Source organism: Salvelinus sp. IW2-2015, linkage group LG4q.1:29, assembly GCF_002910315.2.
Source record: "Salvelinus sp. IW2-2015 linkage group LG4q.1:29, ASM291031v2, whole genome shotgun sequence".
NCBI classification, from domain to species: domain Eukaryota; kingdom Metazoa; phylum Chordata; class Actinopteri; order Salmoniformes; family Salmonidae; genus Salvelinus; species Salvelinus sp. IW2-2015.
The window spans coordinates 25,350,041-25,367,965 of NC_036842.1; the positions used below are offsets into that span (position 1 = coordinate 25,350,041).

Below are 17,925 nucleotides of genomic sequence, written 5' to 3' on the forward strand. Positions count from 1 at the left end.
ACACACACACACACGCACACACCAAGTATAAAATCTAATTAGCTCCTTCACCTCCCACTCTAGCCCGGCCAGTAGCAGAGAGTTTTACACAGTTAGTCGTTGCTATGGAGAGGCTTTTGTTACAACTCTATTGCTGTGACAAGGACTTTGTGGCACCTCCCGTTGTCATGGTGAGGTGTTTTTAGCACCCCAGTTGCCATGGTGAAGAGATGGTCGCCGTTTGGACCAGGAAGTTATTTTGACACATATGTTGCCAAGGCTTGCCCTCCAGCTGTAATTGACATTCAGTGTGTCACATATTGGATGACTGGAGACTAACAGTTAGCACACCACTATAGGCAAGCTAATATCAGACCTGTGTCCTATGCCGCTAGCAGCCCAATAGTACACCAACCGTGGGTAACCAATAGTTGGCATGCTGCTGCCAGCTACCAGCAATGGCCCAGTGTTCATCTGTGTATACCATCATATGATAAAACCCTGATGAAAACACATGTAGAAGAGTTGTATACACCTCCAGTCTGTTAAACAGATGTGTTTTCTGGGAGAAGTACAGTATCTGACTCCTATGGGACTCTTTTTCTTCTCCAGGCAACCCCCTGTTGATTAGCGCGTCCCTGCAGCCAGACCTGACAGTGTCACGGACGTACACCAGCCCTATCTGCTTCCAGGACTCCATGGATAAAGAACTAATTTCCCAGGAGCCTTCGCTCTTCGACCCCCTGCCCGACCTCAAGGTCAAAGTTCACTCCTCATTCATGGTGTCCCTGGGCGTGTCAGAGAGGGGGGCCGAGTACCACGCCCAGAAAGCCCACCCCCAGACCTTCCCCCGGGGGCTGGCACCTGACTACAGTGGGGTACGGGTGGACGGGACCCTGAGAGGGAGGAGGGAGAAGAGCCTCCTTGCCCCCCACGCACCGTCTACGCCCTCCAGACCCCCTCTCAGGACGTCCGGGGTGTTGGGACACGCAGGTGGGAGGCTGGTGGTCCCCAATACAGGTTTGTTGTTCATAAGGGCGATGTAGCACACTCACACACATGTAAGCACACACACACACCCAGGGGAACACATACACACCTGCCGGGCTGTCAGGTCTATTTAGGGCAGGTGACAGCCAGAGAGGTGACGGCCAGACAGGGCCTCTGGGGCTCTCAAATCAATGCTGTCAACAGTGCACCACACACACACACACACACACACACACACACACACACACACACACACAACATCACACACACACATACTACCGACCGACACTGGAGCCCACAAACAATTACTCTCTAGAGTGCCAATCTAATCTGCCAGTAGAAAAAGTGCCACAAGGGACAGGAGACAGAATGTGGGGCGGTGTGAGAAGCGTAGTGTGTGTGTGTGCCGTATAGTGTCTGTTGTATCTGGTGATCATCTCCTATGTCCACCTCCTCTCTCTCTTCTCCCTCTTTTTCTCCTTTCTCTCTCTCTCTCTCTCTCTCTCTCTCTCTTCTCTCTCTCTCTCTCTCTCCTTCTCTCTCTCTCTCTCTCTCTCTCTCTCATCTCCTCTCTCTCTCTCTCTCTCTCTCTCTCTCTCTCTCTCTCTCTTTCTCTCTTTTCTCTCTTTCTCTCTCTCTCTCTTCTCTGAAGGTATGTGAGTCTGTTGGTGCCCCATGGGGGATAGCTGAGGACACTAACCTGGGAGATGTACAGTTCATCAACCAGGAGGACAGCAGCAGGTGAGACACGACACACAGACATGGCACAGAGAACCAGGCTGCCTGCCTCCCTTCTTCCTTCCCTCTATTGCTCTCGTCTTTCTTTTACCGTTTTTTAATCGCTTTGGTGCAATTTTCACAACCCTTAGTACAAAACTCAAAACAAATCATCAAAAAGTTTCAAAACTGTAAGCACATTTTCAATAGACTAAGTACAACACTTTTTCACCAAACTTAATCAGTGTTTCATCTAGAAATTAATGTTTCATATGAAGTAATTGCCTTTCACAATGCAATTAGCACATTACTTTTGATTTGATTATCTTCTCTTTGTTATAGACATTTATAGACATATAAGACTTAATCTCACTGCTGTCATTTGATGATCACTTAAACATTTGGTAAACCTACAGTACCAGTCAAAGGTTTGGAGCACACCTACTCATCAAGGGTTTTCTTTAATTTGTTACTATTTTCTACATTGTAGAATAATAGTGAAGGACATCAAAACTATGAAATAACACAATATGAGATCATGTAGTAACCAAAAAAGTGAGATTCTTGCAAAGTAGCCACCTTTGCATTGATGACAGCTTTGCACAATCTTGGCATTTCTCTCAACCAGCTTCATGAGGTAGTCACCTGTGAATGCATTTCAATGAACAGGTGTGTTGTTAAAAGTTAATTTAGGGAATTCCAAAAAATGTATAAACAAATCAAATATAGCCACAGACATATTACAGTGGGGGAACAAGTATTTTGATACACTGCCAATTTTGCAGGCTTTCCTACTTACAAAGGCATGTAGAGGGTCAATTTTTTTATCATAGGTACACTTCAACTGTGGAGAGACGGACATCACAAAACAAAATCCAGAAATCCCATTGTATGATTTTAAGTAATTAATTTGCATTTTATTGCATGACATAAGTATTTGATACATTCAGAAAAGCAGAACCTAATATTTGGTACTTTGTTTGCAATTACAGAGATCATACGTTTCCTGTAGTTCTTACCAGGTTTGCACACACTGCAGCAGGGATTTTGGCCCACTCCTCCATACAGACCTTCTCCAGATCCTTCAGGTTTCGGGGTGTCGCTGGGCAATACGGACTTTCAGCTCCTCCAAGAGAATTCTCATTGGGTTCAGGTCTGGAGACTGGCTAGGCACACTCCAGGACCTTGAGATGCTTCATACGGAGCCACTCCTTAGTTGCCCTGGCTGTGTGTTTCGGGCGTTGTCATGCTGGGAAGACCCAGCCACAACACCATCTTCAATGCTCTTACTGAGGGAAGGAGGTTGTTGCCAAGATTTACATTACATTTAAGTCATTTAGCAGACGCTCTTACCAGAGCGATTACAAATTGGAAAGTTCATAACTATTCATCCTGTCCCCCAGGGGCAATGAACCACAAACCCGCGTTGCAAGCCCATTGCTCTACAACTGAGCCACACGACACTCGCGATACATGGCCCCATCCATCCTCCCCTGCAATAAACGGTGCAGTCGTCCTGTCCCCTTTGCAGAAAGCATCCACAAGAATATGTTTCACCTCCATGCTTCACGTTGGGATGTGTTCTTGGGGTGTACTCATCCTTCTTCTTCCTCCAAACCACGGCGCGTGGAGTTTAGACCAAAAAGCTCTATTTTTGTCTCATCAGACCACATGACCTTCTCCCATTCCTCCTCTGGATCATCCAGATGGTCATTGGCAAACTCAGACAGGCCTGGACATGCGCTGCCTTGAGCAGGGGACCTTGCGTGCGCTGCAGGATTTTAATCCATGACGGCGTAGTGTTACTAATGGTTTCTTTGAGACTGTGGTCCCAGCTCTCTTCAGGTCTATTACCAGGTCATGCCGTGTAGTTCTGGGCTCATCCCTCACCTTCCTCATGATCATTGATGCCCCACGAGAGTAGAATCTTGCATGGAGCCCCAGACCGAGGGTGATGACCGTCATCTTAACTTCTTACATTTTCTAAAAATTGCGCCAACAGTTGTTGCCTTCTCACCAAGCTGTTGCCTATTGTCCTGTAGCCCATCCCAGCCTTGTGCAGGTCTACAATTGTATCCCTGATGTCCTTAAACAGCTCTCTCTGGTCTTGCCATTGTGAGAGTTGGAGTCTGTTTGATGAGTGTGGACAGGTGTCTTTTATACAGGTAACGAGTTCAAACAGGTGCAGTTAATACAGGTAATGAGTGGAGAACAGGAGGGCTTCTTAAAGAAAAAACGAACAGGTCTGGAGAGCCGGAATTCTTACTGTTGGTAGGTGATCAAAATACTTATGTTATGCAATAAAATGCAAATGAATTACTTAAAAATCATACAATGTGATTTCTCTCACAGTTGAAGTGTACCTATGATAAAAATTACAGACCTCTACATGCTTTGTAAGTAGGAAAACCTGCAAAATCGGCAGTGTATCAAATACTTGTTCTCCCCACTGTATGTATATTTTTTATCTGATATTGACAAAATCAGAGATGAACTGTATGTAACAAATCAAAGATTATTGGTTACAGAGATTAGCAGATGGTACAGCAGGTACAACGAAATGCTTGTGTTTCTAGCCCCTACAGTGATACAATAAAATGCAAATACGTAAAGGATCCAGAACGTCCCCTATTCAGTAAACATGTATCCAAAATTAAGTTGCTAGCATCTTTTTGATGGGGGGGTCACACTGCTGTAATACCGTAATACACAGTGCATTCAGAAAGAATTCAGACCCCTTGACTTTTTTCACATTTTGTTACGTTACAGCCTTATTCTAAAATGTATTAAATCGTTTTATCCCCTCATCAATCTACACACAATACCCCACAATGACAAAGCAAAAACAAGTTTTTCGAAATTTTAGCAAATTTATTACAAATAAAAAACTGATACTTTCACATTTACATAAGTATTCAGACCCTTTACTCGGTACTTTGTTGAAGCACCTTTGGCAGCGATTACAGCCTTGAGTCATCTTGGGTAGAAGCTTGGCACACCTGTATTTGGGGAGTTTCTTGCATTCTTCTCTGCAGATCCTCTCAAGCTCTGTTAGGTTGGATGGGGAGCGTCGCTGCACAGCGATTTTCAGGTCTCTCCAGAGATGTTCGATCGGGTTCAAGTCCGGGCTCTGGCTGGGCCAGTCAAGGACATTCAGAGACTTGTCTCAAAGCCACTCCTGCGTTGTCTTCGCTTTGTGCTTAGGGTTGTTTTCCTGTTGGAAGGTGAACCTTCACCCCAGTCTGAGGCCATGAGTGCACTGGAGCAGGTTTTCATCAAGGATCTCTCTATACTTTGCTCCGTTCATCTTTCCCTCGATCCTGACTAGTCTCCCAGTCCCTGCTGCTGAAAAACATCCTCACAATATGATGCTGCCATCACTACCATGCCTCACCGTAGGGATGATACCAGGTTTCCTCCAGATGTGATGCTTGGCATTCAGGCCAAAGAGTTGAATCTTGGTTTCATCAGACCAGAGAATCGTATTTCTCATTGTCTGAGAGTCCTTTAGGTGCCTTTTGGCAAACTCCAAATGGGCTGTCATGTGCCTTTTACTGAGGAGTGGCTTCCATCTTGCCACTCTACCATAAAGACCTGATTGGTGGAGTGCTACGGAGATGGTTGGCCTTTTGGAAGGTTCTACCATCTCCACAGAGGAACTCTGGAGCTCTGTCAGAGTGGCCATCGGGTTCTTGGTCACCTCCCTGACTAAGGCCCTTCTCCCCCAATTGCTCAGTTTGGCCAGGCGGCCAGCTCTAGGAAGAGTCTTGTTAGTTCCAAACTTCTTCCATTTAAGAATGATGGAGGCCACTGTGTCCTTGGGGACCATCATTGCTGCAGAAATGTTTTGGTACCCTTCCCCAGATCTGTGCCTCGACACAATCTTGTCTCAGAGCTCTACAGACAATTCCTTCGACCTCATGGCTTGGTTTTTGCCCTCACATGCTCTGTCAACTGTGGGACCTTATGTGTGTCTTTCCAAATCATGTCCAATCAATTGAATTTACCACAGGTGTACTCCAATCAAGTTGTAGAGACATCTCAAGGATGATCAATGGAAACAGGATGCACCTGAGCTCAATTTCAAGTCTCATAGCAAAGGGTCTGAATAAATAAGGTATTTTTAAAATACATTGTTCAAACAATTCTAAAACCTGTTTTTGCTTTGACATTATGAGGTATTGTGTGTAGATTGATGAGAAAAATAAATGATTTAATCCATTTTAGAATAAGGCTGTAACGTAACAAAATGTGGGAAAAGTCAAGGGGTCTGAAAACTTTCTGAATGCTCTGCATGCCATTTACGTAGCAGATACTGTTATTCAAGGTGTCAACAGTCCACACATTTTGGTATGTGACCCCAATTGAACCCACAACTCCGGTGTTGCTAGTGCCATGTTCTTATGAACTGAGCCACATACAGGACCACTACAATACATCATTACAATGCAATACTGTAAAATACAATACACGATTGCAATACAGGTGGAATATGTATGATTGCCATGCACATGAGAGCACCACCCTCCATCAGGCCATGGATGAGGCATGTGGTGATTTCAATCCAGAACAATGAGCATATTTACTGTAATTTCAATAAAAATCTATGGTCAAATGCTCAAGACAGGTTTGATGCAAAGTAGTGCCTTCTGAACATTACGTTTCTTTCATTTATTTAATTTACTTTTTGAAAGCTGTCTTCAATAATCACACCTTTGATCACACATGGGATAGAAATTATGGACATGTAATGTTCAGTCAATTTTAATGGGTAGTGCAAGTGTTCCTAATGACCATAGAGAGCCCTTGGGGTTCTCTATGGTGCAATAGGTCAGATCGTGACTAGGGGGTGTTCTAGTCTAATATTTCTTTGTTGGTGTGAGTATGGTTCCCAATTGGAGGCAGCTGATTATCGTTGCCTCTAATTGGGGATCATACTTAATGTGGTCCTTTTCCCACCTGCGTTTGTGGGATATTGTTTTGTTTTCAGTTAGTGACTTAGTGCGCTCTGTACTGGACTCTGTACTGGACGTTTGTTGATTCTTTGTTGTTTTTGTGAAGTTTCACTTTGTAATAAAGTATGTGGAACTCTATTCACGCTGCGCCTTGGTCCACTCCTTTCGACGAACGTGACACAGTGTAATGTACTGTAATTTACAGTACTGTAGAATCATACATTCAAAGGGCAGTTTTGAAACATGTATCTTTCATGTTTTGCTATTGGGTTAACTGGTTGTTAAAATAACTAAATTAAGAAGATATAATTATATTGTGTTTTGGTGATTAAACCAATGTACTAATTTCACTGAGTATACTAAAACATTGGGAACACCTTCCTAATATTGAGTTGCACCTCCCCTTTTGCCATCAGAACATCCTCAATTGGTCGGGGCATGGACTCTACAAGGTCTCGAAAGCCACAGGGATGCTGGCCGATGTTGACTCCAATGGATCCCACAGTTGTATCAAGTTGACTGGATCTCCTTTGGGTGGTGGACCATTTTTGGCGGGAAACTGTTGAGCGTGAAAAACCCAGCAGCGTTGCAGATCTTGATACAAACCAGTGCGCCTGGCACCTACTACCATACCCTGTTAAAAGGCACTTCAATATTTTGTCTTGCCCATTCACCCTCTGAATGGCACACATACACAATCCATGTCTCAATTGTCCTCCCCTTCATCTACACTGATTGAAGTGGATTTAACAAGCGACATCAATAAGGAATCATAGCTTTCACCTGGATTCACCTGGTCAGTCCATGTCATAGAAAGAGCAGGTGTTCTTAATATTTTTTATACTCAGTGTATATTTCACAGTACACTTATATTTTGGATTAATGGTTGTGTGGTGAAAGATGTCTACAAACAAAGTGAATCCACAATGAAATGTTTTCAATGTAAGACTGGCTGCGTTACAAGTTTTACCAGTTTGGAGTTTTGTACTAAGGGTTTTTCAAATTCACCACATACTTGTGAATATAGTACCAAAGCAATAAAAATAACTGTATTCTACCGCTTCATCTCACGCTATCTCTCATCCTGTTTCACCTCTTACTCACGCTATCTCCCACATTTTAACACCTAACTCACGCATGGAGGTATGCAAGCTCGCACACACATACTATACACACACCCCCACATGAGCATGCACACACACATTCCCACATACAAACACACACTCCGCCCAGCATGCGGCCTTAGCTCATCTTGCACACTCTACAGGGGAGGACATGATGTGTCAGGAATAGGCTTTCAGTTGCAGAACAGCCCTGCAGATTGCAGCATGGCCCTGAACAACATGCTCAGCAGACAGAGCCGTGTCTTCTTCATTCTGGGTCTTTACGCTTAAGCATGACACCATCTCCTTCCTGTGTGACTGGTTAAAGCTGTGAATGTTAAATGTTCAGTGTAGAGGCAATCTGCCATTGTTTGGCATGTGGTCAGATAGAACAAGACAGACAAATAGAGGGTCTAGTTGACTATTGCCTGCTATGGAGAGCCCATAGCCGTGACTTAGCTGTCAAGACATTCACCAAGCTATTACTCAAGGCTGAGATGGCACGACAGATAAAACACGTTCACAATAAATGTAATACTGTTGACTTTTCTCAAAGAGGCTTCAATAGGTTTTTTTGCCACCAGGAGTTAGTGTTCTTGCACCTGTTAGTTTGTGATTTCCTTGCACACCAAGAATCTCATATCTCAAACAGATCTGTATGAAAACATCCCAACAAGTTATCACCCCTGACTACCAGTTTAACCCCAGCTGGACCCATCAAGGAAATACCATTCCGACTAGGAGTTGAAAATAAGTGACATTGAATTTCAATCAAATGCAGATACAATCACTTTCACCCCCCTCTTTCTCCTTCCTCCTTCTCAGAGCACCCCAGAGGCTTCTGGGTAGCGAGGGTAAAGATAGGGATCAAAGGTCACCTATAGTTATGCCTCAGAGCTTAGGAGTGGACTGCCTGTCTCTGTCCTGTGAGGTGTGCGCTACTCTGAACACTCCCTAATCTCCCTGAGCCCCCTCCTTTAGGTTCCTGCCTGGTCCCGATAAGGCTGCTTGCTGTTTACTTCCTGCCTGGTGTTAGAGGGAGCCCGGGGGGGGGGGGGGGCACCTCTGATCTCACTGAGCTGTCAATCACAGCCCTATCTTTTGACAAGCATTTGGAGAGACCCTGGGAGAAATTGTATCTTTTCTTCCTTTTCAGTCTTCAGACCAAAGCCATCTACATGAGGCAGTTGGCGGTGGCTCTCCACTCGGCTGCAGAATAGGAATTGATCAGCTCAGCCTTGGCAGCTCCAGTGCTGCATTATGGAGACTGAGATGAGAGGCTTTACCTCTCCAGGCCTTATTGGGTTCTCTTTGTGTCTGCGGAGTCTCCACACTGCAGGGTGTTAGTGCCTCGCCCCATAGCACTCACTTCTGTCATCATGAAGTGCTTTGAGAGACTAGTCATATCATATCACCTCTACCTTACCTGACACCCTACACCCACTTCAATTTGCTTACTGCCCCAATAGATCCACAGAGGATGCAATCGCTCTGCACACTGCCCTATCCCATCTGGACAAGAGGATTACCTATGTAAGAATACTGTTCATTGACTACAGCTCAGCATTCAACACCAAAGTACCCTACAAGCTCATCATTAAGTTCGAGGCACTGGGTCTGAACCCCGCCCTGTGCAACTGGGTCCTGGACTTCCTGACCGGCCGCCCGCAGGTGATGAAGGTAGGAAACAACACCTCCACTTTGCTGATCCTCAACACTGGGGCCCCACAAAGGTGCGTGCTCAGCCGCCTCCTGTACTCCCTGTTCACCCATGACTGCGTGGCTAAGCACGCCTCCAACTCAATTATCAAGTTTGCAGATGACACAACAGTGGTAGGCTTGATTACCAACAACGACGAGACAGCCTACAGGGAGGAGGTAAGGGCTCTGGGAGTGTTGTGCCAGGAATATAACCTCTCACTCAATGTCAACAAAACAAAGGAGATGATCGTGGACTTCAGGAAACAGCCGAGGGAGCACCCCCCTATCCACCTCGACGGGACCGCAGTGGAGACGGTGGAAAGCTTCAAGTTCCTTGGTGTACACCACTGATAAACTGAAATGGTCCAAACACACAGACAGTGTGTTGAATAAGCACCTCTTCAACCTCAGGAGGCTGAATAAATTTGGCTTGGCACCTAAAACCCTCACAAACTTTTACAGATACACAATTGAGAGCATCCTGTCCGGCTGTATCACCGCCTGGTATGGAAACTGCACCGCCCGCAACCACAGGGCTCTCCAAAGGGTGATGCAGTCTGCCCAACACATCACCGGGGGCAAACTACCTGCTCTCCAGGACACCTACAGCACCCGATGTCACAGGAAGGACAAAAATACCATCAAGGACAACAACCACCCAAGCCACTGCCTGTTCACTCGCTATCACCCAGAAGGCGAGGTCAGTACAGGTGCATCAAAGCTGGGACCGAGAGACTGAAAAACAGCTTCTATCTCAAGGCCATCAGACTGTTAAACAGCCATCACTAGCACATTAGAGGCTGCTGCCTATATAAATAGACTTGAAATCCCGGGCCACTTTAATAAATGGAACACTAGTCACTTTAATCATGTTTACATATTTTGCATTACTCATATGTACAGGTGAGTCGGAAGTTTACATACACCTGAGCCAAATACATTTAAACTCAGTTTTTCACAATTCCTGACATTTAATCCTATTAAAAAATTCCCTGTCTTAGGTCAGTTAGGATCACCACTTTATTTTAAGAATGTGAAATATCAGAATAATAGTAGAGAGAATTATTTAATTCAGCTTTTATTTCTTTCATCACATTGCCAGTGGGTCAGAAGTTTACATACACTCAATTAGTATTTGGTAGCATTGCCTTTAAAATTGTTTAACTTGGGTCAAATGTTTCGGGTAGCCTTCCACAAGCTTCCTATAATAAGTTGGGTGGATTTTGGCCCAGTACTCCTGACAGAGCTGGTGTAACTGTGTCAGGTTTGTAGGCCTCCTTGCTCGCACACGCTTTTTCAGTTCTGCCCACAAATGTTCTATGGGATTGAGGTCAGGGCTTTGTGATGGCCACTCCAATACCTTGACTTTGTTGTCCTTAAGCCATTTTGCCACAACTTTGGAAGTATGCTTGGGGTCATTGTCCATTTGGAAGACTCATTTGCGACTAAGCTTTAACTTCCTGACTGATGTCTTGAGATGTTGCTTCAATATATCCACAGAATTTTCCTACCTCATGATGCCATCTATTTTGTGAAGTGCACCAGTCCCTCCTGCAGCAAAGCACCCCCACAAAATGATGCTGCCACCCCCGTGCTTCATGGTTGGGATGGTGTTCTTGTGGTGAAAGCCTCCCCCTTTTTCCTCCAAACATAACGATGGTCATTATGGCCAAACAGTTCTATTTTTGTTTCATCAGACCAGAGAACATTTCTCCAAAAAAGTACGATCTTTGCCCCCATGTGCAGTTGCAAACCGTAGTCTGTCTTTTTTATGGCAGGTTTGTAGCAGTGACTTCTTCCTTGCTGAGCAGCCTTTCAGATTATGTCGTTATAGGACTCGTTTCACTCTGGATATAGATACTTTTTTACCTGTTTCCTTCAGCCTCTATACAAGGTCCTGTGCTGCTGTTCTGGGATTGATTTCCACTTTTCGCACCAAAGTACATTCATCAATAGGAGACAGAATGCGTCTCCTTCCTGAGCAGTATGACGGCTGCGTGGTCCCATGGTGTTTATACTTGCGTACTATTGTTTGTACAGATGAATGTGGTACCTTCAGGCATTTGAAAATTGCTCCCAAGGATGAACCAGACCTGGAGGCCTACAATTTCTTTTCTGAGGTCATGGCTGATTTCTTTTGATTTTCCCATGATGTCAAGCAAAGAGGCACTGAGTTTGAAGGTAGGCCTTGAAATACATCCACAGGTACACCTCCAATTGACTCAAATGATGTCAATTAGCCTATCAGAAGCTTCTAAAGTCATGAAATCCTTTTCTGGAATGCACAAAGTAGATGTCCTAATCGACTTGCCAAAACTATAGTTTTTTAACAAGACATTTGTGGAGTGGTTGAAAAACGAGTTTTTATGACTCCAACCTAAGAGTATGTAAACTTCCGACTTCAACTGTATATACTGTATTCTATTCTACTGTATCTTAGTCTATGCCACTCTGACATTGCTCGTCCATATATTTATATATTCTTAATTGCATTCCTTTACTTAGATTTGTGTGTATTGGGTATATGTTGTGAAATTGTTAGATATTACTTGGTCATTATGGCCAAACAGATATTACTGCACTGTCGGAGCTTGAAACACAAGCATTTCACTACACGCGCAATAACATCTGCTAAACACGTGTATGTGACCAATAAAACGTGATTTGATTTGGAGGCCTTGGTGGGGAGCGGGAGTATGAGATGGCATTGAGAGATCAGGATAGCAATTAGCATTCTGAGTTAGAAGTGCTGTGTTGAGTTGGAAAGTTAGTGGTGAGAGGAATTGCAGAGCCTGTGTTCGGGGAACACACACAGAAAAGTTGTCTGTCCTTCAGTGTTTTTAATGCAATGTGTTTGTAGCAGAGGTAGTGCACAGAGCTAGCTTCATCTGATGAGTCACTTTGCTCAAAACGTTCAGCTTTAAAGCCTTGGCTTCGACTCAGCGAGCTAGCAAGGTCTTGTTGTGCACTGATAACCTGAGCTTGAAACGGTGGGGAACAGTGCATGATATCCAAGGTTATTATGTTGTTGTTTGTTTTTCTAAATGGAACAATGAAACTCCCACAGGGTGTTAGTGCCTTGGAGTGTTATTCCTTGATGCTTGTCAGGCCACCACAGTACAGCCCACCTTAACACAAGGTCAGGAGACCTCTGTAGCGATCTGATAGGTGACAGAGTGTGAATGAGAGATCAGGTGAAGGGTGTGAAAGGGAACGTTTTTGTGATGGAGGATGGAGGTGTGAGAGGAGGAGTTGCGGTAGACTAGGGATGAAAGATCTAGAGTGAAAGAAGGAGTGTTAATTAGGGGTGGCCTTCAGTAGAACATCTCTCTGTTTGCAATCATATTACTATTCATTTTACTGTGTTTACGGAAGCTAATTTCTGCCCGATAAATTGTAGTCTATTTATTTGTTATTTTAAATGTATGTTTTAAGAATAATTTAAGAATAATGATATTCAGTGGATCACAGAATATCACTCAGTATAACAATGCCAAACCTCTCTCTGAGTGCAGTCAAATCATTCCAATCCATTAATGAAATTAAAGCCTATTACATCAATAACCCAAAGTCACCCTACTTGATCCACCTCTCAGACTAATTCAATTGTCTTTGTTCCAGAGATACTGAGTCAGAACCATGAAAAATGTCTAGTTTTTAATCTTTTTAAGCTCCGAGTCGTGTTTTCTTTGAAAAACAAACAGCTTTATTCTCCTCTATTCAGGCTAATTATCAGAGTCCAATCTGCAGGTAACCTTGATGCTCCTCTGGTGACTGGGCGTGATTACCATATACATACTCACACACACACACACACACACACACACACACACACACACACACACACACACACACACACACACACACACACACAGCACAGCTGCAGGATTTCACCGCTGTTGGCTGATTTATTCTGTATTTTTAGATGCGAGATCACAACCACTGTCAATGTTTAACTGTTGATTGCTTTCATTGGAACAATGGAGACAAATTGGACAAAATAGGCAGTGGAAGCACACTGGTAATTAGCAAAAAATAAATAACAATAAAGCAGAGTGGTGAAAATCCTGCGGAGAGCGAGGTTGTTCACACCATTTGTTCACACCATATCATGTTTAACTGATATTTCAGGAAATGATATAACACAGCCATCGTTGTTGGTGTGTGTTTGTGTGAGAGTGTGTGTGTCTGTGTGCGTATGTGTATGCGTGTATCTGTGTTTGTGTTTGAGTGTTTGTGTGTGTGTGTGTGTATTTGTGCATATATCTTTAATCTCAGTTTAGCCGACACAGTAGAATGCTACCCAAACAGCCCTGTTTGTGATGTTTCACTCAACAACAACACAGTTGTCCTGATCCCCTCATTAAAGTGTCCAGTTAATCAGTTTAGCTGAAATCACTCCTCTGGCGCTGCCTCTGGTTCCTAATCTGACCTGTCACTAAGGATGAGGCAGGAGACGCTAGCTTGGCCCTTTGACAGCAGGGGATAGCAGCGCCACTCTACCTACCGTGAGATTGATCCCCAGGCCCACAGCAGCAGGACTGACGGATGGCTGAGACTCAAATAGTATGAAATCAAGCAGACATCAGTTTTCATTGCACGCTAGGCCTTAGAAATCTGTGTAGTAGTGTAGACCCTTCTGGACTGAAGGCAGGATTGGCAGCCCATATAAAAGTTTGAGTGTTCCTAAGAATAGGACCTTCTCCTAGCATTTCTTTTCCCCCTGTGTTCCTCAAATAAAGCCATGACCCACTGTTTAGAAACATTCCCTATTTTTATGTTCCTTTCGTGTTCTCTGTCTGTGGAGTTTGGAGATGTATTTACTCTGTGTGTTGTCAGAGTCTAGACCCTCCATATTTCTGTATGTGTGTTTTCTGCAGTACCCTATCAGAGGAGAGCCAAGAGGTCCTGCTGAGCCCAGAGGTCACGTATGGTCCACCGGGCCTCGACCTCTCCTGTCCCGTCGCCATGACAATAGCCCACTGCGCTGAGTTTGCCACCGACAACTGGAACATCCGGCTCAAAAGGCAGACACAGGATAACAAGTGGGAGGTGAGGTTGTCCTGAAAACATTTCAGAACATTTAGAGAAACAATAAAAATGTTCCCTGCACTTAACTGTGTAAAAGACTCTGTGTAACTCAAAATTAATATTGTAACTTTCCTTTCATAATATCTTTGAGATTATTTAACCGGAGTTCAAGTTAACACATTAAAATGCGTTCCAGATGTTACCTTCGCTGGCTGCTGTATTCAAAACTGTCCTTCGCTTATTGCTGTATTCAAAACTGTCCTTCGCTTATGTTCAAATGTTACGGTTATTTTCCACAACTTTGCTTGCTGCGTGGGCTGTTAATGTGCAAGGAAAATGCCACCTAATATGCACACATCAAATGAAACATTTCCAAACACTAGACTGAGACAACAGTTGATTTTAGATTTATTTGTTCCATACACTTGATTTCTTTGTTCCAAAGGTGCTATGTAGAACCTTAGAAGGTTCTTCAGCTGTCCCCATAGGAGAACCCTTTGAAGAACCCTTTTTGGTTCCAGGTAGAACCATTTTGATTCCAGATAGAACTCTTTAAGAATCCATGTAGAACCCTTTATTGGAACCAAAAAGGGTTCTACCTGGAACCAAAAAGGCTTCTCCTATGGGGATAGTCGAAGAACCCTTTTGGAACCCTTTTTTCTAAGAGTGTACAAAAAAGCAGGAGTATTCATCTTTACCTTGTCTTTTCCCCCAAAACATTGAATTGAGAATAGGATTGAACCACAATCTCAATTCCACACATTCTGTTCTTCATTCTGACTTGTCAACCTCTATTCCACTGAGGTTCATTGAGCTGCCAGTTGGGAGGAACTATTTCACTAACCCATGTTAGAATGGACTTCTTTGAAAGCTAGTGAAAACTCAGTCTATGACTTCTCTTACAGTATGTGGTCCTCCCGACCGCTAGCCCTTTGAATAGCACACAAACCTCTCAAAAAAGCCCTTGAACTCTGCCTTTCTGCCTCTTAGAACTTCCATCTCGCTCTCTCTCTCTGAGGGACTCCCTCGTTCTCTCAAGCAATGAGCTCCAACATCATTCCACACCCTCCATTGTTCTCCATCAGTCCACCCGTCTATACATTCCAGCAGAGGTATTGCCAACGTTCTGTTAATGTATAACTAACCTCATCAAAGGAGCTATAGAGAGCGACCGGGACCTCATCTAGGCAGAGGTGACCCCAAAGCTCAGAGCTCTTTGTGCCTTGCGGTGGGCCCATGACACCCCAAGGCCCGGGTCTATTCACTGGCTATGGCATTTACACAGGATGTAATTTGCCGGCAAGAGATGCTCGGCGCTCAAAAGACAGCTATCAAAAGCCAGTCGACAAGTGAGTGTGTGTGTGTGTGCTGCGAGTAAGAGAATGGGAGAGAGAAGGTGAACAGGAAGAGAGAGAAATTGGTCATGTAATTGAGAAATGGAGAAAGAGAGAGATGTCCCTCTAGAGAGATAGAGAGAGAGAGGCGTCCCTCGTCTTGCCCATGTGAAGAAGCCATGGCGAGACCTGCTTCCTTTTCTGTGCAATAGTGAGCCCTTTATCTCAGGCAGAATGCCGGGGCAGCCTCTTCAAATGTGAACCATCTCTGGAATTAATGACATTACGAGCATCTCTCCCTCTCTCTCTCTCTCTCTCTCTCTCTCTCTCTCTCTCTCTCTCTCTCTCTCTCTCTCTCTCTCTCTCTCTCTTAGGAGAGACGGGCTGAGAGAAAGAGGACAGACTAGAGAGAGAGAGAGAGAGAGAGGAGAGAGAGGAGGAAGAGAGAGAAGAGAGGGAGAGGAGAGAGAGAGAGAGAGAGAGAGAGGAGAGAAGAGAGAGAGATAGAGAGAGAGGAGAGGAGAGAGAGAGAAGAGAGAGAGCGAAGAGAATAGAGAGAGAGAGAGAGAGAGAGAGAGAGGAGAGAGAGAGAGAGAGAGAGAGAGAGAGAGAGAGAGAAGAGAGGAGAGGAGAAGAAGGAGAGCCGATGGCCTGAGACGAGAGTGAGGAGGCGAGAGAGAGAGGACGAGAGAGAGAGAGAGTAAGGGAGACGAGAAGAAGAGAGAGAGATGAGGAGCAGATTGCCGTAATGTCATTTAATTCCAGAGATGGTTCACATTTGAAGAGGCTGCCCCCGGCATTCTGCCTGAGATAAAGGGCTCACTTATTGCCACAGAAACAGGAAGCAGGTTCTCGCCATGGCCTTCTTCACAACTGGGCAAGACGAGGGACGGCCTCTCTCTCTCTATCTCTCTAGAGGGACATCTCTCTCTTTCTCACTTTTCTCAATTACTATGACCAATTTCTCTCTCTCTTCCTGTTCACCTTCTCTTCTCCCATCTCTTACTCGGCACAGCACACACCACACACACCTCACTTGTCGACTGGCTTTGATAGGCTGTCTTTTTGAGGCCCCGAGCATCTCGTTGCCGGCAAATTACATTCCTGTGTTAAATGCCATAGCCAGTGAATAGACCCGCGGCCTTGGCGGTTGCATTCGGCCCAGCGCAAGGCACAAAGAGCTCTGGAGCTATTTGGGGTACCTCTGGTCTAGATGAGGTCCCGGTCGCTCTCTATTAGCTCCTTTGATTGAGAGTTAGTTATACATTTAACAGAACGTTGGCAATACCTTCTGCTGGAATGTATAGACGGGTGGACTGATGGAGAACAATGGAGGGTGCTGGAATGATGTGGACTCATTGCTTGAGCGCGCGACAATCCTCTAGAGAGAGGAGAGACGAGTAGGCAAGTTCTTAAGTCGCCAAGAGGTAGACAGAGCTTTTTTTGAGAGGTTTGTCTATTACAAAGGGCTGAGCACGGTGCGAGAGTGCTTATGCGCTTGTCCAGAAGACGATGCTCGAGATTTCACTAGCTTTTCAAAAGTCCCTTCTAACATGGGTTAGTTGAAATAGTTCTCTCCAACTGGCAGCTCAATGAACCTCAGTGGAATGATAGAGGTTGACAAGTCAGAAGTGAAGAAACAGAATGTAGGAATTGAGATTGTGTGGTTCAATCTATTCTCCAATTCAATGTTTTGGGGGAAAAGACAAAGGTAAAGATGAATACTCCTGCTTTTTTGTACACTCTTAGAAAAAAGGGTTCCAAAAAGGTTCTTCGACTATCCCCATAGGAGAAGCCTTTTTGGTTCCAGGTAGAACCCTTTTTGGTTCCATATAAGGGTTCTACATGGATTCTTAAAGAGGTTCTATCTGGAATCAAAATGGTTCTACCTGGAACCAAAAGGGTTCTTCACAAGGGTTTCTCCTATGGGGACAGCTGAAGAACCTTTCTAAGGTTCTACATAGCACCTTTGGAACAAAGAAATTCAAGTATATGGAACAAATTAAAATCTAAAATCAACTGTTGTCTCAGATCTAGTGTTTGGAAATGTTTCATTTGATGTGTGCATATTAGGTGGCATTTTCCTTGCAACAATTAACAGCCCACCGCCAGCAA

The 17,925-nt window shown here is 44.4% G+C and overlaps 1 protein-coding gene across 1 annotated transcript in view; it reads left to right on the plus strand.

Annotated features, from left to right (window-relative positions):
- Positions 1-17,925, plus strand: part of unc5da (unc-5 netrin receptor Da) — a 323,811-nt gene that overhangs the window by 294,820 nt on the left and 11,066 nt on the right. The window contains 4 exon segments of the mRNA XM_070442482.1: positions 592-1,006; positions 1,631-1,680; positions 1,683-1,710; positions 14,326-14,497. Of these exon segments, the coding sequence (XP_070298583.1) occupies positions 592-1,006; positions 1,631-1,680; positions 1,683-1,710; positions 14,326-14,497 (665 nt within the window).